The 19,577-nt window shown below is 37.3% G+C and overlaps 1 protein-coding gene across 1 annotated transcript in view; it reads right to left on the reverse strand.

Moving 5' to 3' along the window:
• Positions 1 to 19,577, reverse strand: part of SLC38A9 (solute carrier family 38 member 9) — a 97,891-nt gene that overhangs the window by 18,006 nt on the left and 60,308 nt on the right. Inside the window, 2 exon segments of the mRNA XM_014477843.2 lie at positions 2,301 to 2,407; positions 17,735 to 17,842. Coding sequence (XP_014333329.2) covers positions 2,301 to 2,407; positions 17,735 to 17,842 — 215 coding nt within the window.

Here is a 19,577-nt window from a genome sequence, read left to right on the forward strand (position 1 = left end):
CACTAGAAAAAACATGAAGGATATTCTCTCCTGTTAGCAGAAAGATCCACAGTTGCAAAGGGTCAGACATGACTGAGTGACTAACACTTTCACCTTTCAATAATTGTATAGACTCCTATTAGAACTTCATCATGATTTTCGTTTATATGGTTAGAAGCTATCAAGCCGAATTCAAATTTTACTAACAAGGCCACAGGTAACTGGTTAAGTTCTGCTTTCTTTGGGTTTAGTTTGCTCTTTTTTCCCCCAGTGTCTTAAGGTAGAAGGTTAGATTACTGATTTGAGATTTTTTTTTTAATGTAGGTATTTACAGCCATAAATTTCTCTCTAAGCACAGTTTTAGTGCATCCCATATATTTTGATATGTTTTATCTTGTAGTGAACTCCGGGAGTTGGTGATGGACAGGGAGGCCTGGCGTGCTGTGATTCATGGGGTCGCAAAGAGTTGGACATGACTGAGCGACTGATCTGATCTGATCTTCATTTTCAGTAATCTCAAAGTACTTCCCTAATTTTTCTTGTAATTTTTTTCCTTGAACTCATTAGTTACTTAGGAGTATGTTGTTTAATTTCCACATATTTGTCAGTTTCTCAGATTTCTTTCTGGTATTGATTTCTAATTTCATTGTGGTCAAAGAACATACTTGGTATGATTTCAGTCCTTTCAAGTGTATTATGACTTGTTCTGTGACTCAGCATATGGTCAGTCTTGGTAAATGTTTCATGTGTTTTTGAAAAGAATGTGAATTCTGCTGTTGTTTAAGACTTTTATAAATGCCTGGTAGGCTGATAGTGTTTTTCATGCTTTTGATATCTTTACTTATTTTCCATTTGCTCCATCAATTATTAAGGGAGGGTTGATGAAATCACTAATTATTAATATAATTGTGGATTTCTCTACTTCTTACAGTTAAGACAGTTGCTGTTTCCTTTACTTGGAAGCTCTGTTACTGGGAGCATACATGTTTAAGATAATTATGTCTTCTTGATGAACTGGTCCTTAAAGATCATCATATAATGTTCCTCTTTATCTTTGGCAATACTCCTTGTTCTGAAGTCTGCTTTGTCTGATATTAAAATAGCCTCTCCATCTCTCTTACGCTTAGTGTCTGCATGATCTCTTTATATGTAAAGTAAGTTTCTTGTAGACAGTATATAATTAGGTTTTGCTTTTAATCAGACTGACAATCTCTTTTAATTGTAGTATTTAGACCATTTTTAATGTAAGTATCAACACAACTGGGTTGAATCTATTATCTTTCTATATGTTTTCTATCCAGTAGTCATATATGGCTGTGAGAGCTGGACCACAAAAAAAGCTGAGCACCAAAGAAATGACTCTTTCGAATTGTGGTGCTGGAGAGAAGACTCATGAGAGACTCTTGGGTTGCAAGGAGATCAAACCAGTCAATCCTAAAGGAAATCAACCCTGAATATTAATTGGAAGGACTGACGTTGAAATTGAAGCTCCGATACTTTGGCTACCTGATGCTAAGAGCTGACTCATTGGGAAAGACCCTGATACTAGGAAAGATTGAAGACAACAGGAAAAGAAGGCGGCAGAGGATAAGTTGATTACGTAGCATTACTAACTCAATAGACATGAATTTGAACAAACTCCAGGAGATAGCGAAGCACAGGGGAGTCTGGCATGCTGCAGTCCATGGGGTTGCAAAGAGTCGGACACAACTTAGTGACTGAACAACAACTCTCTTACACTTAATGTCTGCATGGTATATCTATATTTAAAGTAAGTTTCTTGTAGACAATATATAGCTTTTTTTTTTAGTCAGACTGACAATCTCTTTTAATTGTAGTATTTAGACCATTTTTATGTAATTATTAATATGACTGAGTTTGAATCTATTGTCTTTCTATTTGTTTTCTATTTGTACCATATATTCTTTGTTTCCTTTTTCTTGTTTTCTTTTAGATCACTTGGGTATTTTTAAAGATCTCACCACTAATGGCTACCAGCTATACATCTTTTTTTTTTCCTTTTTTTAGTGAGTGCTCTAGAGCAAACTATTATGGCCCATGGATGAAATATGGCCAACTGTCTGTTTTAGTAAATATAATTTTCTTGTAACACAGGCACTACCCACTTGCTTACATATTATTTATAGTTACTTTTCGTGCCACAATAGTAGAGTTGGGTAATTGCAATCCCATGGCCCATAAAGTCTAAGATATTTACCACCTGAACCTTTAAAGAAGAAGTTTGCTGACCATTGTTTTGTGGTTTACATTTAAAAATTAAGGTTTAGTAACAAAAGTCAATTCCTCAGGTAATTACTCACATTATTTTCTTGGTTCTTGTTGTTCTTCAAGAGTGTGATAATACAATTATGAATAAAGAAAGCAAGGGTAAGCACCCCAGTCAGTTGTGGAAACTGAAATCTTATCTCTAGGAGAAAAAGAGAGAAGAAAAAACATGCATTAAAACTGACAACTGGAAAATGAGTACTAGTAGCTGAATAAAATGCCTTTATAAAGTTCCTCAAGGCTAACATTATACTTGAACAAATACTTGAAAAGGGAAAGAAGAGGAATCAAGAAATCATGCCTGTGGGGATACTTTATCATTTTTGGCCAAGCTTGGCAGCATGTGGGATCGAACCCATGCCCCCTGTGTTGGAAGCACGGAGTTGAAACCAGTGAACCACCAGGAAAGTCCATGTGAGGGTACTTTCTATTAGTTGTTTCTGTTTGAGGTCATACAACTAGTATGTTGCAGAGCAAGATCAAATTCAGGGTCTGAACGAAAAATGGGCAGAAGACCTGAATATACATTTTTCAAAAAAAGATACACAGATAGTCAAAAGGCACATGAAAAAATGATCTACACTGCTAATCATCAGAGAAATTCAAATTAAAACCAAAATGTGATACTACCTTGCATCTCATACAAAATGGCTATCATCAAAACAGAACTACCATGTTGACCCAGTAATTCCACTACTGGGTATTTATCTGAAGAAAATGAAAACACTAATTTGAAAAGATAATGCATTCCAGTGTTCATAGCAGTTACTCTGAGGTGTTCCAACAATATAGGTTAAAAAAAAAGCCCCATTGAGACAGACCTCAACAGAAAGATACTTTCTAACAAGAAAAAGAATGATCACTTCAGATCAACAGCATTATACTTACATAATTATAACAAAGCTCCAATATTTTAGAAGATGATAAAATTATCATTTGTACATGATAGGCCTACCTCAAGAAATAAGAAAAATCTCAAATAAACATTTTTATACCTAAAGAAACTAGAACAAGAACAAATAAATCCCAAAGTTAAAAGGAAGAGAAATAACAAAGATCAGCAAGAAATAAATGAAATAGGGATTAAAGAGATAATAGAAAAGATCAACAAAACTAAGAGCTGGCTTTTTTTGAAAGATAAAATAGATAAAACTTCAGCTAGATTAACCAAGAAAAAAAAGAGAGGATTCATATAAGTGAAACTACAAAGAGAAGACACCACAACTAATATAACAGAAATACAAAAGATCATGAGACTATGTGAACAATTATACACCAAAACACCAACAAATTGGACAATCTAGAAGGAATGAATAAATTCCTAAAAACATGCAAACTCCCAAGACTGAATCATGAAAAAACAGAAAATCTGAACAGACTAGAGATTGAATTAATAATTAAAACCTTCTCAACAAACAAAAGTCTAGGACTAGATAGCTTCTCTGTGAATTCTACCAATCAAGAATAGTATCCTTCTCAAGCTCTTCTAAAAAATAAAAGAGAAAAACACTTCCAAACTCATTTTACAAAGCCAGAATTAACCTGATACCAAAGCTAGACAAAGACACTACAAGAAAAGAAAATTACAGGCCAATGTCCCTGATGAACACAGATACAAAAATTCTCAATAAAATATTAGCAATCCAAGTTAAACAATTCATTAAAAGGATTACATACCATTATCAAGTGAGATTTATTCCAGGGATGCAAGTGTGGTTCAACATGTACAAATCAATCATTGTAATCAATGATACCACATTCAATCAATCAATACACCACATTAACAAATTAAAGAATGAGAATCATATGATCATTTCAATAGATGCAGAAAAAGCATTTTACAATAAGCTTAAGTCACTCAGTCATGTCTGACTCTGCGATCCCATGGACTGTTGTAGCCTGCCAGGCTCCTCTGTCCATGAGATTCTCCAGGCAAGAACACTGGAGTGGGTTGCCATTTCCTTCTCCGGGGCTCCTGTAGGGGAAATTAGAATTGGATGCCACAAGTCCAGGGGAGCCTCCTGGGCATGTTCATTATCAGAATGTTCCTCTCCTTTGTAAAGCATTTCTGACTGTTTAATTGTGAACCATTCAAGGGCCATTGCCCTTCTGATCTTAACATATCTAATATGCACCCCAAAGATCTTTCCCCTGGTACACATGAAATATTTCCCATTTTTATAAGCTTTATAACACCAAAACACAAAAGATGCAGACAAATTCCAAGAAAAATGGCACAGATTCCAGCATCAATGAATACAGATGAACTGATTCCCTGATCCTATAAAACAAATGAACTAATTCCAACTAGGCTACCCACCCCCTCAAGAACTAGCTTCCAAATGAACCAGTTCCAACTGGACCAGTTCCCAAATCAGGTAAATAAATGTACCCTACAAATGAGCTAATATCAACTAGGGTGGGCCTGCCCCATGAGAACTAGTTCTCAATGAACCGGCTCAGAGTAGAGTCCAACAATACCTCCCCTTTGCAAATGGGTACCCAACCAAATTGGCTTGTCCTGTAAAGGAAAAGCCCAGATTGATGGGAAAAAATGTTTGCAGTGTGCACACTGGAGGGACTTACCCTCCAAAATCGAGCCTGAACACCAATTTATGATATTAACTCTCAAATAACTGGGTATGGAGGGAAAGTACCTCAACATAATAAAGGCCATATATAAGACAAACCCAGAACTAATATCACATTCAATGATGATAAGCTAAAAACTTTTCCTCCAAGAACAGGAATAAGACAAGGATGACTACTCTTGCCATTTTTATCCAACACAGTATTGAAAGTCTTAGAGCAAGAAAAGAAATAAAAGGCATCAAAATTGGAAAGGAAGAAATAAAACTGTCTCCATTTGTTGAGGATATAATACTATATACAGAAAACCCTAAGAATGCCACCAAAAAATTTTTAGAACCAATACACAAAATCAGAAAACTTGGGGGGTATTATTTCAACATATAAAATCTGTTTGTTTCTATACACTAATAACAAACTATCAGAAAAAGAAATTAAGAAAACAATCCCATTTATAGTAGCATCAAAAAGAATAAAATACCTAGATATAAATTTAGCCAAGGAGTTGAAAGACCTATAAAATCTGTAAGACATGATGAAAGAAATTGAAGACACAAATAAATGGAAAGTGACTCCAAGTTCATGAATCGGAAGAATCAATATTGTTAAAATGTCTATACTACCCAAAACAATCTACACATTCAATGCAATCTCCATCAAAATTTCAATGACATTTTTCACAGAAATAGAACAAACAGTCCTGAAATGTGTATAGAAACATAAAAGACTCCAAACAGCTAAAGCAATCTTGGGAAAGAAGTATGAAGCTGGTGGCATCACACTTCCTGGTTTTAAACTTTATTACAAGATACAGTAATCAAAACAGCATGGTATTGACAAAGAATAGACACATAGATCAGTGGAACAGAGTGCTCAGAAATAAATCCACACACATACAGCTGATTAATTTATGACAAAGAAGTCAAGAATATACAATGGGGGAAGAAGAGCCTCTTCAATAAATGCTGTTGGAAAAACCGGGAGACACATGCAAAAGAATGAAACTGGGCCCCCCTATCTTAAACCATACACAAAGATCAACTCTAAATGGATTAAAAACTTGAAAGTAAGACCTGAAACCATAAAACCCTGAGAAGAAAACATGGGCAGGACGGTAAGCTCCATGATACTGATCTTGGCAGTGATATTTTTATTTCACAACAAAAGCAAAGGCAACAAAAACAAAAATAAACAAATGGAACCATATCAACCTAACAAGCTTCTGTAGAGCAAAGGAAACCATTGACAAAATGAACAGGCAACCTACAAAATGGGAGAAAGTGTTTGCAAATCATGTACTGGATAAACAGCTAATAATCAAAATATATAAATAACTCATATAACTCAATAGCAAGAAAATAAACAATCTGATTGAAAACATGGGCAGAGAACTAAATATGGACATAACCAACTATAGTCAGTCAAAAAACAGACAAAATTAATCTTTGGGGTTAAAAGTTAGAACAGTGGTTATCTCTGCAGGGCAATACCAACTGGTAGGGAGAATGAGATGGATTTCTGGGGTGCTATTAATAGTAATTTCTGATTTTGAACAGGGTGCTGGTTATCTGATTTGTTCAGTTTGTGAAAATTAATCAAGCTGTACACTCAGGAACTGTGCACTTTTATTATAAATGTATGCTATACTTTAATTAAAAAGTTCAAAAGCAAAAACAACAAAAAATGTGGGGTATATACATACTATTTAAAGTACATGTGGTTACAAAATTATGTTTTTCTGGCTGCAGATTAACACAATGCTGCTATCAAATCACCCCATAATCCTTGAAAATCAGTGTCTGAGTCTCTTTTTGAAGTCAGTTTCAAAGCATTTAACAGCTTTTCATTTTAAAAATGTAATCTTAATTGCAGTCTTAAATTGTTAAAAGTTAAACAGTATCACAAGGTTTCTAACAAAAACCAGTTTCATACCTTTCACATTTCCCATCCTGAATCCTGTTTCCCAGAAGCAACTAATTGTAACTTTTTTTTTTTTTAAGATGTCAAATATTGTTAATTTTGCTTCACTGAGTGCTATATTTTTATATATTCCTTTACAGAATGTTGAAGTTTGTTTAGACAGGCACATACATTACTTTAATATCTCTTCTATCCTTTCAGCATATGTTTTCTCAAACAGCTTTATTGGTATTTAATTCATAGATGATATTTAATTCATATATCATGGTGCAGTGGTAAAGAATCTACTTACCAGTGCAGGAGACCCAGGTCTGATCCCTGGGCTGTAAGGATCCCCTAGTGGAGGAAATGACAACCAAATCCAGTATTCCTGCCTGGAAAATTCCATGGGCAGAGGAGCCTGGAGGGCTGCAGTCCATGGGGTTGCAAAGAGTCAGACACAACTGAGTGACTGAGCATGTACACTATCATACCATTCACCCATTTAGTTTACAAACTGGTAGTTTTTAGTATATTCAGAGTTGTATGACCAGCACCAGGATCAATTTACAACAGTTTACAAAGAAACTCCACATTCATTAGCCATCATTCCTCATTTCCACCTAAACCCCCCATCCCTAGTCAATCACTATTCTACTTTATGTCTCTGAAGATTTTCCTATTCTGAATATTTCATATGAAAGGACTCAGTCAATATGTGGACCTTTGAAACTGGGCTCTTTCACTTAGCATATATTCCAGCTTCATTCATGTTGTGGCATTAATTAGTACTTCCTTTCTTTTTATGACCAAATAATATTCCACTGTATGGATATACTACAATTTATCCATTCATTGATGAACATTTTGGTTGTTTCCCTTTTTGAACTATTGTGAATACTGCTTCACATACAAGTATTTCTTTCAACACCCTTTTTCAGTTCTTTTAGATACATACCTAGGAGTGGAATTGCATGTTCATATGGTTATTCTGTGTTGAACTTTATAAGGAAGTGCCAAAGTATTTTCCATAGGACTGAACCTTATTACAATTCCACCAGCAATGTATAAGGGTACCAATTTTTCAACATCCTTGCCAACATTTCTTTTCCATTTGTTTAATTATAGCCATCTGAATGGGTGGAAGTGGTATCCCCGTAACTCTTTTAACTATTTAGCATATCTTAAATTTATAATCTATTTTTAAGTAATATGCTTATATTCCTTTTTCTTTACTTTTAAATTTTAGACATGAGACATTGATTTTCCACCAGAAGGCTTTAGGACTTTTATATCATGATCACCCTTCACTTCCCCATGTCTTATTCCCCTAATAGAATCATAATTCTGATTTTATAAAATCAAAGTTTTCATTTTTATGATTATCTGTTATTCACAGTTAAGCTATGGAATCTATTACTATTATTACACTCTTCTTTCTTATATAAAATACTTGTGTTGACCTGTTTTATTGGAAGTCATAGGTGACTTTTTTCCTTTTCGGTTGCCTGATTTTCTAGTTAACACTAATTCTTCCCTAAAATCTCCAAAATAATGGAAAAACTCCACTCTATCTATATAACACATCAATAACCTTTTCCATTTTATTATTATTATTATTATTTTTAATGCCTCTTGGAGCCATCTGTCTACCTGCTATAATCTGGGCTGGCTGCTCCCTAGGCCTGCTGCACAGCTGTTTCCTAGGATTTCCCTTCACCATCATTCTGGGAATTTCTTGATAGTCTACTTCTTTTTGGTGAAGCACATTTTGCAGTATTTTCCTGAGAAAGAGTGCATGGAAGGTAAAATTTTGTGAGACTTTCCAAAAATACCTTTATTATATACTCTAACAGTTGGATGAGAGTATGATGGGCTTTAGGATTTTAGGTCAAAATAATTTATTCTGAGACCTTTGATGACCTTCTATTGTCTTTTTCTTTCAGAGCTGTTGTTAAAAAGTCTGATACTCTTCTGATTCCAGACCTTTTGTACAGACTTGTGCTTAGTCCCTGAAAGCTCCTCTCTTTATCCCTGGTGTTGTGAAATTTCATAATGATACGCTTTGGTGTGGGTCTTATTCACAATGTTTTGGGCCCTTATGTATAGAAACACATGTTCTTCAGTTCTGAGGAAATTTCCTCACCACGTTCTCTCTTCTCTATGGTACTATTTTCAGTTGGATACTGGACCACCTAGATTAATTCTCTATTTCCTCATCTTTTCTGTCCTATATTTTTCCTTTCTTCCTTCCAGTCATCCATCCATCCATCCATCCACATTGTCTAGTCTTTTGAGAAGGTTAGCTTTATCTTCCAAATTTTCTTTGAATTCTTAATTTCTATCCATATTTTATTTCCAATGGTATTCAAATATTGTTTCATGGATATCACTGTCTTTTGTCACTTTGAGGATGTAATTTTTTAGAATTTTGCTTTTGTTCCCTCATTATTTTCCCTTTAGGTTCCTTTTTTATCTTTCTTGTTTTATTTTTATGTAAGAGGTTTTCCACAGGTATCCAGTGATATTCAGTTATATTAACATTTAAAAGTGAAGCACTAAAAAAAAAAAGCATACTTAGTGGACATCTAAATGGTCTGAGACAAGCAAGGTACCTGCCATTTCTTTGATAGAACCCAAATATCTGAGACTCCAGGTCTTCTTGGGCTTACTGGTTTCTCCTGAGGAGAACCCTCTATTTTCCTATGCTATCAGCATTCTGAGAGGCAAGGTGTAAGAAAAGAGAATTGGAGGGGTAGGAGGTGGGGTTTGGCCTCACCATTCAGCACATATGCTTTCACTTAACCCATTTTCAGAACTGAGTCTTATTCCTACCCTTCTGTTGAGCTTGGCAAACCAAAGTCCAGAGAGTATCTGATTTAGTTTCTTCCATCTCTTGCTAGATTGAAAAGGGAAGGGGGATGGATTATATCTAATTATTACTGATACAAACTTTCAAGGAATTCTCCCATTTTAAGCCCTTCTCCTTATCTTTGCTTTCAGAGTTCCCAAATGTCTCCACATACTGAGGCTTTCAAGGATTGTGTCATTCACATTGGCCCCCTCTCTACAGGTATTTACATTTCAGCTTTCTCTGCTTTGCTGTCAATTACCAACCACGTATCAGCTTTCTAGCTTCTAAAAATCTGTTGCTGTCTCTCGTTTGCTATTGTCTCTTCTGGAGAATTTCTTTGTGCTTTTTACATTTTTTAAAATATTGTTTTAATGGGATTTGGGAAGGAGTAGATATAAACCCATTTTCTCAGTTATTTATTGAGTACTCACTATATGCTAGAAGTATCATAGGTCTTGGGGATACAATAGAGAAGCATAAAAAGAACAAAGACTATTTCTCAGAGGGTGAACATTCTAGATACCCAGATAAAAATAAATAAATACAGATATTTCATAACATCTGAACTTCCCAAATTCAAGAACCAAACAGATTTAGAAACATTTTTAGGTAAGTCTCTTGTTATCTTAATGTCTGCTACTTTCTATCTGAAACTCGGGAGCCAAGTTGATTAGAATAATGAATATGCCTCAATACTCCAACCAGTCAGAATCAGGAATTTAACATTTAGATAACCAGGGATACTTGCATATAAGATTTGGTAGTGATGACAGTTCTAAAGAAAACAAAGAACAAGAAGGTGTGAGAGGTGGTACAAAGTCAGGGAAAACCTCTCTAACAATACCAATCATGTAGAAACCTGAGAAAAAGGACATTTTATGTACAGGGAATACTGAGTGCAAAGACTCTGAGCTAGGAGCGTGCTTGGCAATTTTGTAGAGCAGCAAGGAAGGCAGTGTTGTGGAGTAGACTGAATGAATGGGAAAGTAATAGGGAATGAAATCAGAGAGAAAGCCAGGAGTCACATTCAACAGGGCCTATAGACAATGACAAAGACTTGCCTCTATTCTGAATAAGATGGGAAACACTAGAGGCTTTTGAAGGTTGTGTCTTAAAAACAAACTCTGTCTGCTAGGTGTGGAACAGACTATGGAGGAGACAAAGTGGAAACAGTGAGGCTAGTTATGAGGCTACTTCAATAATCTGGCTGAGAGAGTAGGAGCTTAACATAGTTCTTTTTTGGTAGAAATGATAATAAATAATCATATTCTCAATTTATTTTGAAAGTAGAAGGTCGGTTGTGCAGATATTGGTGGAAGGGAAGTGGAAAAAAAGAACAGTTAAGTATGACTCCTAAGTGTTTGGCCTGGTCAAGTGGTAAACTGGGGCTACCATTTTCTGAGAATGAGAAGCCTGGGAGAAGAGCAGGTTAAGCAGGCTGGTGGGAGGGGGTGGATGAGGGAGAAAACAATTATTGGATTTTTGTAAATTAAGAATACAAAGTGGACATCCAAGAAGAAGCATATATGAGTATGGGTTTCAGTAGAGAGATCTGAGCTAGAGATAAAATTGGGATTGGTCATCATCTATGATGACAACATATGAAGCCAGGTGACTAGGTGACATTACTTAGGGAATAAAGGTAGAGAGAAGGGGGGTTTGTGTCTAAACCGGATGACTATCATTTAGAGGTCAGAGATAAGAAAAGGAACAGTTATGTAGAAGAGTCAAGAGAGAATAGGGTTTTAGAAGTTAAGTAAATAAAGTGTTTTAAGATGGAAGATGTGGCCAAATGTGCCCCATGCTGCTAATAGGTTGAGTAAGAAGAGGTATGGGATTTGGTCATGGGGTTTGGAAAGATGAAGTCACTGGTCATCAGGCATGGAGTGACTGGAGCAAAAGCCTAACAGAAGTGAGTCCAAGGCAAAATGGAAGAAGTGGAGACAGCACAGACAACTCTTACAAAGCTTTTCTTTAAAAAGAAATAACAGTTACAGGGAATGGGGTTATACGAGTTTTTGTTTTTAGACTCGGTAACATGTTTGTATACTAGTAGGAATAGTTCAGTAGGAAAAATCTGATAATGCATGGTTAAAAAACAAAGGATAACAGCAAAAAGTAAAGTCCTTGAGTAGGCAGGAAAGGATAGAATGAAATACATGAGCAGGTTTTTCTTGTTATTTTTCCAATTACCTGGGAAGAAGTACTGAACTGAAAAATGAATTTTTAGAAACAAGAGTACATAAAGATTCAATTAGACCCAGAAGTTTATGAGAATTCTTCATCAGGACAATAAAGATTCACAGCCTCCAAGTTCTCTGATTTTTAATCAGCTTTTACTGAGAAAGATTTATGACATATTTTCTTTATTGAAAAATTCTTCAATCACAGTAAGTCTCAGAGCCATAAATATTTATAAAAACTCCTTTCAGTCCTCATGATTCTCCTTTCATATCATTTAGAAATGAAGCAAAGTGAAATAAATGGCTTGATAACTACTTAAATATGTTTCTCTTTTCCATCTTCTAAATAACTATTAATACTCTCCCTTTCTTTCATATTTATCTCTAATGTTCTATCATTAGCGGGAACTTTTATCACTAAGTCTAAATATAAATCATTATGAATCTACTTTTAGAAAATAGACTATTTTTATTAATCAGTGGAAGAAGTAGCTTAAAGTTGCCATTTTTATCACTATCCAATTTTAAATATAATCTGTGAGAGAAGGATGCCTTTCAAGCCCCAGTGCTTCCTTTATCCTGAATTTAAATAGACTTTTTAGTCTTTGTGGGCTTCTAATAGAAATTTAAAAAATTAAAGTTGATGCAGCCAGATGAACTAAAAATACATAACCATGGTAACATAAACAACGACTTCCAATGATCACCAACTCAGCACACTTGGAAAACTCAAGAATGTTGTAATAAATGAAACAAAGGAAGACAACTCTAATTGTAGGCTTTAGAGACAAACCTGAGAAATTGAATAAAGACTTGAAATCTACACTGCCAGAATCAACAGTTGAAGAATGGAAGGAAAGCAGTCTTCCTAAACCAACAACAGGATTTTGTACTACTTTCTTTTTATCAGTTTTTAAGATACAGGCATAATAGCCACTTGTATTTTCTAGTCTGTCTCCTCATTTAGCATTATCCATTCATTGCTTTGGACTTCCCTGGTAGCTCAGCAGAAAAAGAATCTGCCTGCAATGTAGAAGACCTGAGTTCGATTCCTGGGTTGGACGGATTCCCTGGAGAAGGGTTAAGCTACCCACTCCAGTGTTCTTGGGCTTCCCTGGAGGCTCAGATGGTAAAGAATCCTGCCTACAATGCGGGACACCTGAGTCTGATCCTTCGGTTGAAAAGATGCCCTTCTATCATGTTCAAAATACTCTAAATTTGGGTGAAACAAAAAATTGCTATGGGGAAAAAAAAAGAAGAAAAAGAACACTTAATAATCACCATCTTAATTAGCCTGAAAACCATCAACATTAAAAGAAAAAACCCATAAAGGGAACAATGATGTTAATTACCAGCATTTAGTTCAGTTCAGTTGCTCAGTCACGTTCGACTCTTTGCAACCTCATGGAATGCAGTACGCCAGGCTTCCCTGTCCATCACCAACTCTTGAAGCTTGCTCAAACTCACGTCAATTGAATAGGTGATGCCATCCAACCACCTCATCCTCTGTCATCCCTTTCTCCTCCTGCCTTCAATCTCTCCCAGTATCAAGGCCTTTTCCAATGAGTCAATTCATCACATCAGGTGGACAAAGTATTGGAGCTTCAGCTTCAGCATCAGCCCTTCCAATGAATATTCAGGTTTTGATTTCCTTTAGGATTGATTGGTTTGATCTCCTTGCAGTCCAAGGGACTCTCAAGAGTCTTCTAAAACATCACAGTTCAAAAGCAACAGTTCTTCAGCACACAGCTTTCTTTATGGTCCAATGCTCACATCCATACATGACCACTGGAAAAACCATAGCCTTGACTAAACAGTCCTTTGTTGGCAAAGTAATGTCTCTGCTTTAGGTTGGTCATGGCTTTTCTTCCAAGGAGCAAGCATCTTTTGATTTCATGGCTGTAGTCACCATCTGCAGTGATTTTGGAGCACCCAAAATAAGGTCTGTCACTGTTTCCATTGTTTCCCCATCTATTTGCCATGAAGTGATGGGACCAGATGGCATGATCTTCATTTTCTGAATGTTGAGCTTTAAGCCAACTTTTTCACTTTCCTCTTTCACCTTCATCAAGAGGCTCTTTAGTTCCTCTTTGCTTTCTGCCATAAGGGTGGTGTTATCTGCATATCTGAGGTTACTGTTATTTCTTCCGGCAATCTTGATTCCAGCTTGTGCTTCATCCAGCCCAGCATTTTGCATGATGTACTCTACATATAAGTTAAATAAGCAGAGTGACAATATACAGCCTTGATGTATTCCTTTGTATGTATGGAACTAGTCCGTTGTACCATGTCCAGTTCTAACTATTCTTTCTTGACCTGCATACAGATCTCTCAGGAGGCAGGTCAGGTGGTCTGGTATTCCCATCTCTTGAAGAATTTTCCAGTTTGTTGTGATCTACACAGTCAAAGGCTTTGGTGTAGTCAATAAAGCAGAAATAGATGCTTTTCTGTAACTCTCTTGCTTTTTCGATGATCCAGCGAATGTTGGCAATTTGATCTCTGGCTCTTCTGCCTTTTCTAAAACCAACTTGAACATCTGGAAGCACTCAGTTCATATACTGTTGAAGCCTGGCTTGGAGAATTTTGAGCATTACTTTGCGAGCATGTGAGATGAGTGCAATTGTGTGGTAGTTTGAACATTCTTTGGCATAACCTTTCTTTGGGATTGGAAAACTGACCTTTTCCAGTCCTGTGACCATTGCTGAGTTTTCCAAATTTGCTGGCATATTGAGTGCAGCACTTTCACAGCATCATCTTTCAGCATTTGAAATAGCTCAACTGGAATTCCATCACCTCCACTAGCTTTGTTCCTAGTGATGCTTCCTAAGGCCCATTTGACTTCACATTCCAGGATGTCTGGCTCTAGGTGAGTGATCGCACCATTGTGGTTATCTGGTCATTAAGACCTTTTTTTTATATTTTTATATAGTTATTCTGTGCATTCTTGCTACCTTTTCTTAATAACTTCTGCTTCGGTTAGGTCCATACTGTTTCTGTCCTTTATTGTGCCCATCTTTCCATGAAATGTTCCCTTGGTATCTCTAATTTTCCTGAAGAGATCTCTAGTGTTCCCATTCTTTGTTTTCCTCTATTTCTTTGCATTGAATCTCTGAGGAAGGCCTTCTTATTTCTCCTTGCTATTAACTCTGCATTTAGATGGGTATGTCTTTACTTTTCCCCTTTGCCTTTAGCTTCTCTCCTTTTCTCAGCTATTTGTAAGGCCTCCTCAGCTAACCATTTTGCATTTCTTTTTCATGGGGATGGTCTTGGTCACCAAGTTCTTGATGTACTGTGTCTATCAGATCTAATTCCTTGAATTTATTTGTCACTTTCACTGTATAATCATAAAGAATTTGATTTTAGATCATGTCTGAATGAACTAGTGGATTTCTCTACTTTCTTCCATTTAACTCTGAATTTTGCAATAAGGAGTTCATGATCTGAGCCACAGTCAGCTCCTGGTCTTGTTTTTGCTGAATGTATAGAGCTTCTCCATCTTTGGCTGCAAAGAATATAATCTGATTTCGGTATTGACCATCTGGTGATGTCCATGTGCAGAGTTGTCTCTTGTGTTGTTGGAAGAGGGTGTTTGCTATGACCAGTGAGTTCTCTTGGCAAAACTCTGTTAGCCTTCGCCCTGCTTCATTTTGTACTCCAAGGCCAAACTTGCCTGTTACTCCAGGTATCTCCTGACTTCCTACTTTTGCATTTCAGTCTCCTATGATAAAGAGGACATCCTTTTTTGGTGTTAGTTCTGGAAGATCTTGTAGGTCTTCATTGAACCATTCAACTTCAGCTTCTTCAGCATTAGTGATTGGGGCATAGACTTGGATTACTATGATATTGAATTGTTTACCTTGGAATCGAACAGAGATCATTCTGTCATTTTGAGATTTCACCCAACTACTGCACTTTGGACTCTTTTGTTGATTATGAGGGCTACTCCATTTCTTCTAAGGGATTCTTGGCCACAGTAGCAGATATAATGGTCATCTGAGTTAAATTCTCCCATTCTGGTCCATTTTAGTTCACTGATTCCTAAAATGTCAATGTTCACTCTTGCCATCTCCTGTTTGACCACTTCCAATTTACCTTGATTCATGGATCTAACATTCTGGGTTCCCATGTAATATTGTTCTTTACAGCATCAGACTTTACTTCTATCCCTAGTCATATCCACAACTGGGTGTTGTTTTTGCTTTGGCTCTGTCTCTTCATTCTTTCTGGAGTTATTTCTTCACTCTTCTCCAGTAGCATATTGGGTACCTACTGACCTGGGGAGTTCATCTTTCAGTGACATATCTTTTTGCCTTTTCATACTGTTCATGGGGTTCTCAAGGCAAGAATACTGAAGTGATTTGCCATTCCCTTCTCCAGTGGACCACTTTTGTCAGAACTCTCCACCATGACCCGTCTGTCTTGGGTGGCCCTACACGGCATGGCTCATAGTTTCATTGAGTTAGACAAGGCTGTGGTCCATGTGATCAGTTTGCTTAGTTTTCTGTGACTGTGGTTTTCATTCTGTCTGCCCTCTGATGAAAAAGGATGAGATGCTTATGGAAGCTTCCTGATGGGAGAGACTGACTGTGGAGGAAACTGGTTCTTATTCTAATGGGTGGGGCCACGCTCAGGAAATCTTTAATCCAATTTTCTTTTGATGGGTGAGGCTGTGTTCCATCTCTGTTGTTTGGCCTGAGACTCCTAGACACTCAAAGGCAAGTCTGGCTCAGTCTCTTGTGGGCACAATGCTCCTTTTTCCTGGCCCTGGTGTTCATAAGGTTTTGTTTGTGCCCTCTAAGAATCTGTTTCCCCAGTCCTGTGGAAGTTCTGTAATCAAATCCCACTGTCTCCAAAGTCAAATTGCCTGGGGGTTCTCAGTCCCTTTGCCCAATCCTCAAGTTGGGAAATCTGTTGTGGGTCCCAGAACTTTCTTAACACTGCGAGAATTTCTTTGGTATAATCATTCTGCAACAAGATGGAGGAATAGAAGAACGTGTACTCATCTCTTGCAAGAACTCCAAAATTGCAACTTGCTGCAGGAGGAGCCTGGTAGGCTACAGTCCATGGGGTCGCTAGAGTCGGACATGACTGAGCGACTTCACTTTCACTTTTCACTTTCATGCACTGGAGAAGGAAATGGCAACCCACTCCAGTGTTCTTGCCTGGAGAATCCCAGGGATGGGAAGCCTGGTGGGCTGCCGTCTATGGGTCGCACAGAGTTGGACACGACTGAAGCGACTTAGCAGCAGCAGCAGCAGCAGCAGCTGAACAACTATTGACAGGAGAATGTTGGATCCCACCAAAAAAAGATATCCCCATGTCCAAGGGCAAAGGAAAAGCCTCAACAAAATGGCAGGAGGGGCGAAATCGCATTTAGAATTAAACCCCCTACCCACCAGAGATGCTTCCAACTGTATGCGCACCAGGACCCAGAGGTCCCACAGAGACTGAGCCAGACCTGCCTTTGAGTGTTTGAGTGTATCCTGTGGAGGCACGAGTCAGCAGTGGCCTGCCACAGGGACAGGGGCTCTGGCTGCAGCAGACCTGGGTCACGTGGCATTACCCACCATAGAACCACCAAGCAGATGACCTACAATTACTAGTATTTCCAGATATATGTATTACTGACTGTGTTCTAAGTCTCTAAAATTCTAGGGTTATGCCTTCTCAGAGACGTCTAGAGAATGAGTTCTTGATTTTTCAATTGCGTTGTGACTTTTAACTCCCAAGTAGAAATGACAAAGGGTCCTGGTTATCCCCAACTGCAAGAAAACCAAAGTAATTTCAACTGTATTTCTGGTTTTAGCTTAACAGCATTAATAAAAAGTGCTCATCATCATAAAAACTTCGATTATTTGTTTTATAGTAACAAAAGCTAACAATAGTTAACCAAAGATCACATTATTGTAATTCATTAATTCTTTACTTGGCTGAAATAGCTCACCTGGGACAAAATATTCTGTTGGCATAAACCAATGAAACTCCAAATGAAATCCCAAGCGAATAGCCTTCCAAGTGACGAGAAAAATCAAGTAGAGAACGGATACTGTGCCTGCAAGGAAAAATTCAGAAACCATTAATCATCTTTGTTTTACAGACTATTTCAAAATCAAATTTTGTTTCTACACTTTCAGCAAAGTTTGGAAAATTAGCATTAGTATTTATGCCCAGGTGAGATCTAAAGAACAGAAACAAACCCCAGAAGATATCAGAAAACAAAGCACAAAACTATGTAGTAGGCCTAAGAAGTTATGAGCCAAATTTAGGTTCTGATACATGTAGAGAGTTTATTATAAGGTTATTATTAAGGTTATTTAGGAAAAAAACAAAACACAAAACTGACTTTTTTCTAATTTGTCTGTGCGGCATGTGGGATCTTCGTTCCCCAACCAGGGATAGAACCTGCACTCCCTGAATTTGGAAGCACGAAGTCTTAACCACTGGACCCCTGGGAAGTCCCTGACTCTTATTCTCTGTATTAAAAGTTAGAGACAGCCAACAAGTTGGGAAAATCTGTCAAAATATTTAGTGTAAGATGGTAGAAAGTAAAGAAAGAAAAGTAGTAAATGTGGATCATAAACTTATTTGAGAAAGGCAGTAAGTCAAATAGTCCATGAATAATCTGATCTAGAATCTAGATGAAGTTTTGGTTGCATAGTACTACTTGCTCCATGGAAAGATTTCAGATTCCATTCACTGTGTGTACAGTGAACACCTACTTTATGCAGGGTAAAGTGGGCATTCAGAATTTCAGGATTTTTTAGTAGGCTGGAAGTCAGAGGATTTAAGGAATTAAGTCCAGTCACTACTGAGCAGAGTCAAGAGATCCAGGATGGTTTTTAGAGGAATTAGATTCTGATTTCTCTAAAGAAGCTATATATAGTTTTAAAAGAGAAAGTTTTGCCATAAGGAGGTAGAGAATAATTTAACCTGGTTAGAAGCCTAGTGATTGTTTTGCCCAATTGAGCAAGTTATTTTGTAAGTTCACAAGCTAACTTTTAAAGATCTGTTCCACAGGAAAGTTGGCCAGCAAATCAGGAAACCACAAATGAGCTCTATAAGCTCTACTGTGGGTTTGGAGGTTAGCTGATTCAGAAAGGATGCATACAAGAGCCTGAAGCTTGCTGCTGCTGCTAAGTCACTTCAGTCGTGTCTGACTCTGCGACCCCATAGACGGCAGCCCACCAGGCTCCCCCGTCCCTGGGATTCTCCAGGCAAGAATACTGGAGTGGGTTGCCATTTCCTTCTCCAATGCATGAAAGTGAAAAGTGAAAGTGAAGTCGCTGAAGTCATGTCTGACTCCTAGCGACCCCATGGACTGCAGCCTACCAGGCTCCTTCATCCATGGGATTTTCCAGGCAAGAGTACTGGAGTGGGTTGCCACTGCCTTCTCCAAAGCCTGAAGCTTATATAACCACAACTCTTCATTTTCTGTGTGTGTCTGTTGTAGTCTCATGGTGAATTTTATTATGAAGCTAAGGTATAGAGAAATATCCTTACTTCCTTCTTTGGTCTTTTTGAAAACCCCAAAAGCCATCTCTTTGATGTAATCTAATTTTTTCATTCTCTAGTCTGCCTACCAAGAGACCATATGTACAGGGAGAAGGTGAAATCTTATTATCTATTTAGGTTATCAGTTCTTTGTGAATGATACTCTTGTCTTTAGTTAACCAGATCTGAGCTTTCATCGGGGTTCCTTTTATGAAATTTCTTCAGTGATTTCAGAAATTTCTGAAAAACAGGCCTCACAAAAAGAAGTCTGATCCTTTAAAGAGGCAATAGTGTTG

Source organism: Bos mutus, chromosome 20 (assembly GCF_027580195.1).
Source record: "Bos mutus isolate GX-2022 chromosome 20, NWIPB_WYAK_1.1, whole genome shotgun sequence".
NCBI classification, from domain to species: domain Eukaryota; kingdom Metazoa; phylum Chordata; class Mammalia; order Artiodactyla; family Bovidae; genus Bos; species Bos mutus.